This window comes from Vombatus ursinus, unplaced genomic scaffold (assembly GCF_900497805.2).
Source record: "Vombatus ursinus unplaced genomic scaffold, bare-nosed wombat genome assembly UNPS02014789.1, whole genome shotgun sequence".
NCBI lineage: Eukaryota > Metazoa > Chordata > Mammalia > Diprotodontia > Vombatidae > Vombatus > Vombatus ursinus.
Genome location: NW_020954567.1, coordinates 13,729,113 through 13,742,882, shown reverse-complemented (window position 1 = coordinate 13,742,882; position 13,770 = coordinate 13,729,113). Strand labels below are relative to the sequence as shown.

At 37.9% G+C, this 13,770-nt stretch overlaps 1 protein-coding gene across 1 annotated transcript in view; it reads right to left on the bottom strand.

The window, feature by feature from the left end:
• Positions 1 to 3,703: 3,703 nt before the first annotated feature.
• CACYBP (calcyclin binding protein) overlaps positions 3,704 to 13,770 on the bottom strand; it is a 16,086-nt gene continuing 6,019 nt past the window's right edge. The window contains exons 2-6 of the mRNA XM_027868559.1: positions 10,391 to 10,610; positions 7,657 to 7,753; positions 7,246 to 7,345; positions 4,752 to 4,846; positions 3,704 to 4,159 (exon numbers count right to left, since the gene is read on the bottom strand). Coding sequence (XP_027724360.1) covers positions 4,003 to 4,159; positions 4,752 to 4,846; positions 7,246 to 7,345; positions 7,657 to 7,753; positions 10,391 to 10,610 — 669 coding nt within the window. The 3' untranslated portion in view covers positions 3,704 to 4,002. The remainder of the gene's footprint in view (positions 4,160 to 4,751; positions 4,847 to 7,245; positions 7,346 to 7,656; positions 7,754 to 10,390; positions 10,611 to 13,770) is intronic.

Genomic DNA, 13,770 nt, shown 5'->3' with positions numbered 1-13,770 from the left:
ATTCAGCAGAGGAGAGATGGTAGGGGGAAGTAGAGAGGGAGGTTTTTTTTAAGAATGTGCCCTGTGCCAGGCAGTGTGCTAAGTGCTTTACAGATGATATCTGAGATAGTGACAGCCCTGGTAGATAGGTGCTATTGTTATCTTCATTTTACAGTTGAAGAACCTTCCGTAAGCAGGCTGTGATTTGCCCAGGGTCATATAGCTTCTAAGTGTCTGAGCCTGGACTTAACTTCAGCCTTTGAACTCCAGGCCCAGACAACTAGCTGGTCAAAGGGTGGTCAAATAGGTAGAAAGAACCAGGAGAAAACAGTGTCACAAAGATGTAGAGAGATCAAGAGCATAGTCAACAGCATCAAAGACTGCAGAGAGGTCAAGAAGGAGGAAGATTGAGAAAAGGCCATTAGATTTGGCTAGTAAGAGGTCAATGGTGACTTTGGTAAGGGCTGTTTCCTCCGATGATGGCCCTCATTACCTCATTCATGGACTATTGCAATAGCCTTCTGATTGGTCTCCCTGCCTCAGGTCTCTACCCACTACAATCCACCCTCCACATAGCTACCAAAGTGATCTTCCTTCTGAAGCCAGACTACAGAGAGTAGAAAGGAAAAGTTCCCATCGTAGACATCCTTCTCAAGGAGTTAAACCACAAAAGGAGATGGTATGAGATGATAGCTAGTGGGGCTAGATGGATCAGGTGAGGGTTTTTTGAGAACGAAGGAGACATGGCCATGTTTGTAGGCAATAGAGAAGCAGCCAGTAGACAAGGAATGATTGAGGGCAAGTGAGAGTAGTAATAACAGGGAGCAGTCTGCTGGAGATGTTTGGAATGGGATCACTTGTATACATTTGCCTTGATAAGAAGAGCCACCTCTTAAGGGGGAGAAAAATTTTAAACTCAAAAGCATATAGAAGTGATTGTTGATAAATCAAAATAAATTAATATTTTAAAAAAAAGAGCCACCTCTTCTTGGGAGATGGGTGAGGTAGATTGAGGTAGAAGGCTTCTAAGTGATATAAAATAAGAAGTAGGGAGAAAAGGAAGGTCTCAAATAGACTCCATTTTTTTTTTTCAGTGAAATATAAGGCAGAGTTCTCAATTGAGAGGGTGAAGGTAGGAGGACCCATGGGTATTTTGAGGGATGAAAGTTGTAAAAGCCACTGTGGTAATTGGGATAGTGAATGTTAGGGAGGTGTGAAAGCAGTGAGGGTCTGGTTGAGATTAAATAAAATAAACTTGTAGTGGACCCAGTTAGCATGGTTGTATGATTTTCTTCATTCTGTGGTAGGAGTAGGAAGGCAGCAGATGGCTGCCTAAGTCTTGGCAGGACAAGGTCTTGAGTAGAATAAGGGGGCAAGAGACTTCTGAGAACAGTGTTGAGATTGCTTGGTTCACTCAGAGATCAAAGTGATCAAAAGAAGAGAGTAACCTGGTCAGGGGTGATAGCCAGGGAAAGACCTGAGGGTTCAAGGGATTAGATTAGGTCACGGTGAGAATTTAGAAGAGGACTGGGGGATGCAGATAAGGGAATTTCACATTTTATGAACATGAATTCTCATAGGTGATAGTCAGATCAAGGGTATGACCATTTTCTGTATGTGGCTGATATAGGGTAGAGGGCAAGGGAAATGTGTAAGTTGAGGAATTGAGGTTAGTTTTAGTATTAGTATGCTTAAGTCCTGTGATATGAGAGGAGTTGGGGAGGAAAAAGACTATGTAGTAGGTACTAAACTCATTGAGGAAGGAATTAGTGTCCTGGAGTTCACTAGGCTATAGCCAACTAGTTTTGATCGGGTAATAAATATGGATTGAATGAATTTCAAAGATGTTACTGAGTAATGGTGGTAGGAGAGCCTCCAAGTGGCAATGGGGAGTAAGGAGTATTTCATCTTCCCCACTATGACCAGTGAATGTTGGGGGGTGGGAGGAAGAGAAGGATGTGGGGGGGTAGCGAGTGGGGCAAGGGAAGCTTTGTCAAGAACAAGGTCCCAGTGAATGCTGAAGGAAGAGCAAAAGAGGAAAAGGTCTACAATGAAAGCAAATGTTACCTATGAAGTACATTCCAGAGACCACAAGAGAGGGTAGCTTAACAGTGGGTTGTGGAGGGTTTGGGTTGAGGAGGATGGGAATAAGGGAGTAGTCACAGGGAAAATGAGTTTTGAACAGGGTTCAGAATCACTGGAATGGATAAGCAATGATGCTAAGGGAGTATGGTAATTGAAGCTTCGAGCATGGGGTTTTTTCAGGGTGACCTTTGTCAGAACTCCAGCCTAACTTTGCAAAGGAATGGCACCTAACTTAGCTCTAGGGTGAATTTTTTGGCTCTAACAATTTCCAGTGACCTTCTGCTAAATCAGTGAAGGGTTTTAGGATAGATCAGTGGGGTAGCTATACCAGTGAAATCTGATGCTTAAAACGTTTTGGTTTTCTATGATGTGGCTTTTATTGCCCGGCCTTAATAAGGGACTACTCATATTTTGTTTCAATAGCTGTATTATTTATGAAGGGACTCTATTCAATAATACAAATTGCAATCCATCCATGCCTTCTCATTCTGGGTAACTTTTATCCATGTCCTTCCATAAATCCTCCATAAGAAGTCCACACAACTAAGAGTCTCTCCAACTTTTATCATTTGCTGACTCATTCTGCTTTACAAATCACGGAAAAAACACCACCAGCTGAAAAGTACTGATTAAAAAGATGGATTTTTGTTACTTTAAAAAACTTGGAATCAGTAAAATTTGTTAAAAGCACCACCAAACAGTTAAAGGAAAGGTGTCTTCAAGCCCCCAATCCTGCTGCTGCTGATTCAGATGTAGTATAGTATAGTAGACAGGAGTTCAAGGCCCCACTTGGGAGTTACTAGTTGTTTTCTCATGTGTAGATTGAGGATATAACACACACTTCTATTAACCTAGCTCAAAGAATTGCTGTGTCGAAAGTATTGAATGAATGAATTGTAGTTAAATAGCATTTCTGAACTACCCCAATCCTATCCAGTTTTAGTCAAGTTTAAACAAGCAGAGGTTGGGATAAAGCTTCCTAGATTATTACTGCTATTTTAGGGGTTGGCATTTTTTTGTCCCAAGGGGAATTACTTTCATTCTTTCCATTTATAACTTAAAGAAATAATTTTTAGAAGTAATTTTTTAAACACTTTCCTAAGGAATTAGATAAAACTTTTACTATGTTATATTCCTCTTCTGTAGATGATCTCTAGCAGTTAATGATGAATGCAAAAAAAAAGACAAAAGATTGCTAGTTATTTTTTCTTTATTTTATTATTGTTATTAACTGTTATATTCAGGAGGAATTTGAGATTAGTTCTTACCACTATAGGCTTATTTGCTTAGTTGTGACTTGTTTGAATTTTTAGTATATTTTCAAATAATTCCCTAATATTAATAGACTTGCCTTGTGGTAACACCAGGTTAAGTTAATCTTTTAAACTTCAATCAAGTGCTCTTTATACCAATTGTAACAGTAACCAAACATTCCCCCTCCCAATTCCTTAAGAAGCAAGGGTCATCTTATACCATAACTTATTAACACAGGCTCACACCTCAAATTTTATACCTGCTCCTCCTAAAATATCAAGTTGAAGGACTCAAGACTAAATGTCCAGGCCAACCCTGAAGGGAAAACAAGATTACTTTGAACATTAGGTTCATCCCCTTTAATTGTGCAGATGAGCACCAGAGATAAGGAATATATAGCTTTTTAATTAGCAAGACTTTTTTTGACATTGAAGTAAGGAAACAATGACCCTTTCTTGCACACAGAACCAGGGCACTAAGGCAACCTTCCTTGAAAGAAGTGTTTTAAAATAAGCATATTTTATTTTAAATAAATCCTCCAGCATGAAATGGAAAGAGTTCACGGTCTTTGCTTGGAAGAAGGCTGTGTAAACAATATACTTGTCAAATTCATCTGTGCAGCTCAGCAACAGTTCCTTTTTGGAAAGGATATTTCCACATTGGTGGCTGAAAGGACTTTTTGTCTCAAAATTCACTCTCTCCTTTGGCTTGTTTCTCCCTTGACTCTACCCAGGCTTTATTAATAGTTCTCTTCATTTCATCATCTCCATCTTCATAAATTTTCTTCAAAACATTCATCAGCCCCTCACTAGGATCTGTGTCATTATCAAAGGAAGATTTTCTGTCGAAAAAAGGAAAACAGAATAAAGCTTTACAACAAAACTTCCCTGCAATTAACAAATATTGAATCAAAAATATATATATGTATATATATGCATATATATTTTTCTATGTCCTACATACATTTGGGCCAGTTAGACCAGCTAGTTAAAACAGAGTGCTCCAGGAGGCCAAGGTTAGGTACCTCAAGCCTCTTCCCCTCTGGCCTACTGTTTCTGTGAAGCAGAAGCTGGCTGGCCTGAAGAACAGGGGGAATGGCTAGGCTAGTTCAATTCATCACCTTAAGACAAGAGAGCATGATAGTACTGTAGGCCCACACCCCCACACACACCCACTGACCCACCCATCAAGATCACTGGACTTAAAATGTGAAAAGATAATTCCTAGCCCAGCTTTCCTCAGGATCTGCTTTGACAAGAGAGAAGCAGCAAAACTTTAAGAATATAACCTTGATTCTTGATAACCCTTCAAGTCAGGTTACCCCTCCCCCAAAAAAAACCACTCTGTAAAAACTTAAGTGTCAGCAGTCCAAAACCCAGCACACAGCACAATCATCTTCTACAATTATCTAAGTTGCAAGGAAGAAGACTCACTCCTTCTCTTTGCATTCTTTCTCCACCTGGGTCAGGTAATCCCATTTCTGTTCCTGCTTCTTTTTGCACAGTACAAGAACTGTATCAGTCTTAATCTAGAAGAGCCAGGAAAAAATACAAACAAGATATAACAGATTCTTTATGTATATAATATTTATTCATTAACTTTTCCACTTCATCATAAATAATTTATGCATTATCTCATCTGACCCCTAGAACAATCCTCTAAGGCTTGCCAGCAGGTACACAATGAGCAGTGCCAGATCTCGTATCTTCTGATCTTAAGTTTAGTGATTTTTCTGCTATACCACACAATTCCATAACAAGGTGGACTGTAACACCTTGTAACGTCTATGTTAATAGGGTTGCTTTAAGACCAATGTATGTGCTTTGGAAGACATAAAATGCCACAAAACTACTCAAAGATAAAGAGTTTGTAGTGAAAATACTGTTCAATTTGGAGTCAAAAGGTCCAGATTTATACTCTACCACTTAACTACTATTGTTGCTTGGATGGGGACTTTATATTGGGGGGTGGGGAGAACTTCAGTTTTCCATCTGTGTTGGCCTAGATGACCAACAAAGTTAATTCTAGTTCATTTTCCCAGAGGTTCTTAGCCTAAATACTAATAAAATTTTACCACAACAGTGAACCACAGTAAGTACAGTGAAGAGCTGTCATGTAGAAGGGCTTAGGTTTGTTACATGTGGTCAGAGGACATAAATAGGAGATTTAGGTAGAAGCAGATTTTGGCTTGATATAAAGAAAAAAATTCCTACTAGAGCTGTCCAGGAATGAAATGGAATGGGCTGCCCCAACTCAAGTCAGTTTTCCTGTCATGTGACATATTACCTAGATTATCACATGTTGGAGATACAAAGGACTCCCTGGTTATTAGGTGGAGGTTGTACTGGATGACCTCAAGATTCCCCCCTCTAGTGGGAAAATTCTGTGATTCTCATCCTAATATTTCTTATCCATGTATTCTTCACAAATCTTCCATAGATCTTTACATATTTTTTTGTATGCTTCATAGCGTTTCATTTCAGTTCTCTAGCTATAATCCCTCATTACTTTCAAAAGTGTTTCACCGCCCACAGATTTCTTTTGTGTGCACTTTGAGTCCAAATGGGTCAGTTCTGTCACCAGATCTGTATCCTGGTCTCAAAGAGATTTGCTCTTGGGATGACAATTCAGTTGAGTCTCACACCAAAGCTTTCTACAGATGAATGTCCCGCTTCTCCTTTTTTCACCGATTTGTGCTAAGATATTGCTCATTATTTTGCACCAGCTCCCTTTATAACATTTTGTCAAGAATATTATTTTAAACCTTTGTTGCCATGTTTCTCCAAGGAGATCAAATGTTTGCTTATTATAGCTAAGGAGTTATACTTTGGTCTACTCATTGTGAGGACTGTTTTCTATCAGTTGAATTTCCAAATGGTGACATCACTACTTCTAATCACCTGTTATTTTTATATCTTATTGAGAATAGTTTTGATTTGACTGGCTGCTCACCAATCTCACTTTGCTAATGACTAAACTTTATTTAAAGCTTTGAACTTTTCTGAAAATAAAGTATTAGTCTCAATAGCTGTCTCCAGAAATCATTTTTGTTTTTAATTTCAGCTACTGGAAAAAAAACACAGAAGGGAAGAAAAAAACTCACTACTGAGCAATGGGATCACATGCCAACAGCAAACATTTGGGGTCTGCAGAAGTAACTATCACCTTGTGCCAGCTGTTTAATTTTATCTCTATAAAGAATTACAGAATGGCAAGTATTAATTGTTCCACTAAATGATGCTAATTAGAAGTAATTTGGAAGGAGGCTAGTTTATATTAGTGGTAAATACAGATTACAGAATTTTTTTTAAGGCAGTTTCCTATTTTTATTAGTATTTATCAACCTCCCAGTGGAAAAAAACTTTTAAAGGACTGGCTTTAATGGATAAGAATAGTATCTTTATCTATACAATTCTTTTAAGACTGGGCTGGAAGTGCAAGTGGCTACTCTAGGGCCTGAACCCACTGCTGATGTCACACAAGCTGTGACCAGCTCTATTTCCAGCCTGAGCCAATTTACCCCCTTCCTAGGTGGCCTGGTGGCTTCCCCATTCCAAGGAAGTCACCATACGATGCCAGACAGTGCTTACACCCCATTGGTTTTAGCTAAGAATTCCCAAATCAAGGGATCTACCAGCTTCACTCATCCTCTTTAGTACCAGGATTATAGGCATGTGCTACCAATACCTTGCCATAAATGCCACCACTGTTCCACCCTGTGTTTTTTTAAATGCTCCAAATAGCTTTTCCTTATTTCCAGTCATATTCCCCCATGATGAGTGAAAAAACAAACTTCAGCTCAATCCCTGAATTTTCAAAGTTTAGACTTAGCAGGGTCTGAATTAATCAAATGGTACAATGTACAATACAATTAATTATATAATATGCTTACCAAAAAAAAAAAAAAGAAAAAACTAGAAAACTCACCTTTCTTAAACTACCTTCTACACAGATGGGCTTCAAGAGGTTGTTGACGGTCATAGAGTAGTTTTTCCCATTAAGATTCTTTACAAGAACTTCAAATGACCTATAAGGTAAATAAAATGATAGATGCATTATCTTCTTGGTTCTATGAGACTCTAAGATGTTAAGAAAAATGGTCAAAAAGCCTGAGAAATTAGGTTTTCTTAGGGTCTTATAATCCCTGCTGCTCCCTGCAGTATTTGGTGAGTCTCACCTCTCAAACATAAAGACACAGATTTTTCAAAGCCATAGAATGGGGAGATTGATCATAAAATTTAAATAGACTTACAGGAAGCTTCATATGGGAAATTTACCATGACTAAGAAAGCAAAATGAACCACAAAAAGTGGTGTATTCCAAATTACATATACTCACCTCTCTTTGAACTGCACCTGTACATTCTCAGGGGGGACTTGCTGAACACCATTTAAGGTGATGTAGATTTTCACATATTTATCTGATTGATCCCATCCTACACACACAGAAAGGTAAATTAGCCAGACAACTCTCTGAATTTGCTCTGTAATATAATAGGTAGCTATGGCTCATACTACTACTTGGTAATAAAAATAGATAATGGAAGGAATGTAATAATGGGAGTGTTTCTTATGTATATAGTCAAAGTTTATATTCATAAAATACCTTATTAGTTTATAAAACTCTTTCCTCACAAGCATATACTACAAATACTACAATCCTCCACGTATTTACAGATGGGAAAACTCAGGCTTGGAGAACTTAAGTGATTTTATCTAGTATAGAAGTGCTACGATTCGAACTTAATTCTTCTGAGTATATATCCCACATTGCTGTGCTGGCTCCACAATATAAGCCCATCAATCACAAAAGCAAGGCCTAGAGTTCAGTAGCACAGGACTAGAAAAGATCTCACAGTCTTTCTGAAAATGTGAAAGCCAAATACATTCTTGTCATGTACCTTCTCTTCTACTCTTACTCCGGTGGTTTACTCAGCTCCACCACTTGCATTTAAAAAAAAATTTTGCTTTCATAGAATTTTTCTACTTCTTTATGCTATTTTAAATGTCCAGTTCTTCATGCATTAAATTAAATTACCTCATAATCGTAGTATTTCTACAGCTTTCAAGGTGTGTTCACAAACACACTCAAGACAAGAGACTCAGAAGTTCAGACCCAATGGCACAAAGAACAATCAGGACTTGAACCCAAGTTTTGTGCCTTCTATCCAGTGACTACGGGGTTTAGGCAGGGACCTTAGAGATGTTGTAGATAAGGAAAGTGAGGACAAAAAAAGTGAAATTATGCACACTAATAAGCAGAGCTGAGCTCTGAGCTGAGGTGCACTGGACCCAATCCAGGGAGGTCTGCTGCTACATCACTCAGTCTCCCAATCTGCTAAGACATCAGTATTCTGCTTCAGGTTCTTAAAATCATATTTATTCAGGTACCAACAAATGTTTATTATATGCCCCACAGAGCGCATACTGTCTTTTGCCTTTCTTTGCATCCCTAGTGCTCAGCATAGGGCCTGGCACAACAGTAGGTACTTTACAAATGCTTGCTGGCTGACTGACTGACCATGGATACATTTTTTAACAAAAGCTTGTATTCTTTTCCCAACCCGCTTAAAATCTAATGAATCCTCAATCAACATTAACATGTACATAAACTACATATAAAAGGCATGGTTTAGTTATCAGGATGGAGTAGAAATGTTGATGTTATGTAAATGAATATTGACCAGGGAAGACTTGTAACAAAGATGTTGAGCCAAATTTTAAATAAGAATAATGCAGGAAGGTAGAAAGAACACTCAACTGGAAATCAGGAACTAGGAATGGAGTCCAAGCTTCCTTAACCTTTTTTGCGAAATGGACCCCTTTGTCAGTCTGGTGAAGCCCATGGACACCTCAGAATAAAGTTTTTAAATGCATAAAATAAGATACATAGGATTACAAAGAAATCCAATTATATTGAAACACATCAAAATATTTCTTTTTTATAAAAAGAGTTAACAGATTCCAGGATAAGAACCTGTTATCGACCAAACTTAATTAGCTATGTGATGTTAAGCAAATCACTTCAATGGAATCACAGAATTAAAAAATTGGAAATCTCAGGTCATTTAGTCCAATAACCTAAATATACAACAGGGAACTAATTCACTACTTCCTAATGTAGTCCATTGTACTCTTTTAAAAACAGCTTTCGGGGCAGCTAGGTAGCACAGTGGATAGAGCACTGGCCCGGGTCAGAAGGACCCGAGTTCAAATCTGGCCTCAGACCAAACACTTAACACATACTAGTTGTGTGACCTTGGGCAAGTCACAACCCCAACTGCCTCACTCAAAAAAAAAAAAAACAGCTTTCTAAATTCTTTTCTTTTATTTTTTTGGTGAGGCAATTGGGATTAAGTGAGTTGCCCAGGATCACACAGCTAGTAAGTGTCATGTGTCTGAGACTGAATTTGAACTCACGTCCTCCTGACTCAGGCCAAAGCTCTATATCCACTACACCACCTAGCTGCCCCAACTTTCTAAATTCTTAGAAGTTTTCCTTAAAATGAGCCAAAATTGATCTCTACCTATTTCTAGATCTGCCCTCTAAAGCCAAATAGACCCTTTTCCACATGACAAGTCTTCAAATATTTGCAGATGCAACACTTCCTCCAGCCTCAGTTCTTTCAACTAAAGCATGCTCCGATGGCATTTCAACCCTCTGAGCCTCAGTTTTCATGTCCCTTCCAACAGTAAAAATCAACGATTCTGCTGTAAAGATGGATTCTTTGTCTCAGATAATGTTTATGGTTGGTTTAGCAAAGAAAGACTAGAAAGTATTACTTAGGATACACTGGATCCTGAACCCTTCTCATCATTGCCCCTCTCCTTCTCTCACTTGCCCTTAATTTAAACAATCTAGTTCTCTTGCATAGGCCTTTTGGGATGCAGCCTTGTTTTTCACCTACAGCACTGAAAAACAGAATTCCTCAGATTAAACAAGAACTGTGGTACCCTCTTACCTCTTCCTATCATTTACAACGACAGTGAGAACAACAACAAAAAAAAAATTCATGTGTTGGTGAGTTCATAAAGAAGCAAAACAAAGCTGGATGTGGGAGAAGCAACCATACCATAATTGTTGATTTTCACTGTGTACCCAACTGAAATGGGGGCAACCACAGCCGCTGGTTTCTCATTATCAATAGTTTCTCCTTTCTCCTGTCCATTCTGCTTTGTCTTGTGCTTGATTTCTGTCTCTAACTTGGACTTTTCTGCTGTTAGGACATCACGGACTCTTTTCCTAGTGGCCTTTCCCAGCAACTCCTTCACTTCTTCCAGGTCTTTCTGTAGCTGTTTAAAGAGAACAAAATATGGTTACTATGACCTAAAGGACAGAGATCCATTTGTTATACCCAACTTATATTCTAAACGCTGAAATGGAAATAGAAATAGGTTCTATGTTATTCTGGCTTGGCAGACCACCTCTTATAATGTGCCATTCACAAAAACACAAAATTTCAGATTTGGAAAGGACCTCAGAGTTCAACCTATATCTTACCATAAAACTCCTCTACAAAAAACCTGCCTGACAAGTATTCAGGCTTTGCTTGAAGCCTTTCTGTGAAAGGGAACTAACTTACCGCCTGAGACAGATCATGCTACTTTTGGACAACAAGTTTTCCCTTTATATCAAACCTAAATCTGCCTTAAGGGAAAAAAAACAAAAACAAAAACCCCACAAATATTGTTTCTAGTCTCCCAAAGGTGGGACCTAGCAGAATAATCTAATCTCACTTCCATATGGATAGTCCTTCAAATACTTAGAGCTATCATGTTCAGCTTTCTCTTCTCCAGGCTTAACATTCTCAGGTCCTTCAAGTAATCTTCCTGTGGAATGATCCCCAAGGCCCTTCACTATCCTAGTTGTCCTCTTCGAAAATGCTCTCCAGCTTAGTATTATCATTCCTTAAAAGCAATGCCAAAAGGCAACACACAACAGAACAAATGTACCTTGCTGGTCCTGGAAGTCTGCCTTTACTTCTCTCTTAATGACCCTAAATTTTCATTTGCTTTTCCTTTCTTCCTGAGAAATAAGCTTTTTTTCCCTCATGCCCCTTAACAATACCCCTCAAACTGACAGTCAATTTTGAATTCCCTAAACAACATGACATGTTTCACTGGATAGATGATTGCCTCTACTTTGAAATGTTATTTCTTCATCACATATTCGAAGAATGATATAATCAGAGCTGGGAAGGATTTAAGAGATGTATTATCCTGTGTAAAAAATACAGAACAACAATTGTTTCCTTTCTGAAATTCTGCTTTGATTGAAAAGCCACAACCTCCCTCAAAACAGAAAGCCCTAACATCCCTAGATGTTGTAAAAAATGAAAAGGAAAAATAAAAGAGAAAGTATGTGATGATATTACAACTTATTTAAAAACAAAAGCAAAACAAAACAACAAACACCTGAATTCCCCAGCCTACCTGCAGGACCTTGGGAAAGTGAGGGAAATTGCAAGAGTTAGACTCCATGTGCTAAGGTCCCATTTAGCTCCAGATCTATGATCTATGATCCTAAGAAGTGGAAGTACAATCCAAAAAAATCCACAGCCTACATTTCCTGCAACTTACATAATTATGTTATACTATATGCCAGAATATTTGGTTGGAAATCTGATTCTTCTATACTGAACAATGTTGTTCCTGTGATATTAGCAATCTATGTCTTTGAGTGCACTTAGTATAATGTGATACCAGTGCTACTCTTTGGAACTCAATGATGTATTCTAATGGTTTCAACAGTAATGGCACAACTACTAATCTTCAGATCACACATATGGTGTTGCTGCTCATAGAACAAACATTTATTTCTTTAAGGATGTGAAGCAAAGCAGACTTATCTAATACTCATATCATTCCAGTTCTCTTCCTACCAACTGAACTAACCCTACTGGGGCTATTTCTTAAAAATCAATTCACTCAGCTCTGTTTGGGGGAGCAGATGCAGAGATAATTTAAAAATTCTTAATGTTTGCCTTGTGTCTTATGGAAATTCCCAGAGACTTGCCCTGTCCTAACTCCTTTCTAGTCTAGCCCTACTACCAGGAGTCAGGGGTTTAGAGAAAAAAAAAATTAGAGGAGGAGGAATGGAAAAAGCTGAATGGGGAGGAAGGGAAAAGATCTGCAAATGCTCCCCACTCACCAAACTTATATGTTTGTTCCTGTTTTCTTTCATAGAAACACACAATAGCGTATATATGAGTTATTTCAGTTTAAGATTCTACCCTGATGGAGTAGGAAAAAGTATTTTAATGGAGTTCCTGGCTTAAAAAAAAAGATATCTAACAGCAAAAAACATCGAATGATTTGTACATGGACAGCTGCTAAAACACTCAGTCTCAAGCAGACAGAATGGTACTTGAATCACGACCACTTAAAAATGCCTTATTTAGAACATTTTAAAAAATACATAATACAAAGCACAGCAAAGGAATTTATAAATAATTGCTTTTTCTAACTTAGCAGCATAAACGCATTGTCACAATGGTATTTATATTTAGCTTGATATAAAACAGAAAAAGGCATTTTAGTTCAAAGCTGCCATTTCTATTAAAATCATTTTTATGGAAAATAAAATTGAGAATCTGTACTATACTGAAACATTTTACAAAAAAAAAAAAAAAAGTTTTATCCTCCTGTAGTATTCAGCTAAAATGAACACAAAAACTCACCAATTTTCCTAAACAGATGAATATTTTGACTTTTGGAAGAGTATTTTAGTAAAAATCAAAATTTTGACATTGATTTTTTTAAATCAATGATTTCTTATCAAAAGCTATTACAGCAAGGAAGCCTGTGGAGGATATTCACACAGAGCAAAAACTGTAGCTAGCAACTCAAAATTCCATGATACAGGAAGCATTATATAGTATGATATAGGAAGAATGTAATCATTATAGATTCTTTCCCAAATACCAACATCCCCAGGCCCTCCATATCCAGTTTTTAATCTTAAATAATTTTCTAAAGCCACGTTCCCTGAGGCAACCTCCTATAGTTCTGTACAAAATGGTTTCTTAGCTCACTAATGTTATGTGAACATATATGTACCCTATTATTGCAGCCTTCTCTCCTCACCTCCAATCTGAGATCTTCTCACACTTTACTGAAAAAACCCAAACTGATTAAAGCTATGCAATATAGACTCCCTTCTCCTCATTCTACAGCCCCTTGATATAAACTTCCTCTTGATAAAGAGATTCCCCTTCTCTCAGCAAGGCCAACCCCTCTCAATCAGAAGATTACTCCCTAGCAGAGTACCCCCACTATTATCCTTACCTCTAAGTCCTTCACTTTCTCCTCCTTTTTGAAAGTTCCTTCTCTCCTGCCTACAAAGCAAGTCCCCCCTATGCTGGGCAGAAACTCTCAATCAAAAGGGCCTCCTTTCTAAAATATATAGAGAATTAAGTCAAATTGATAAGAATACAAGTCATTCCCCAATTGA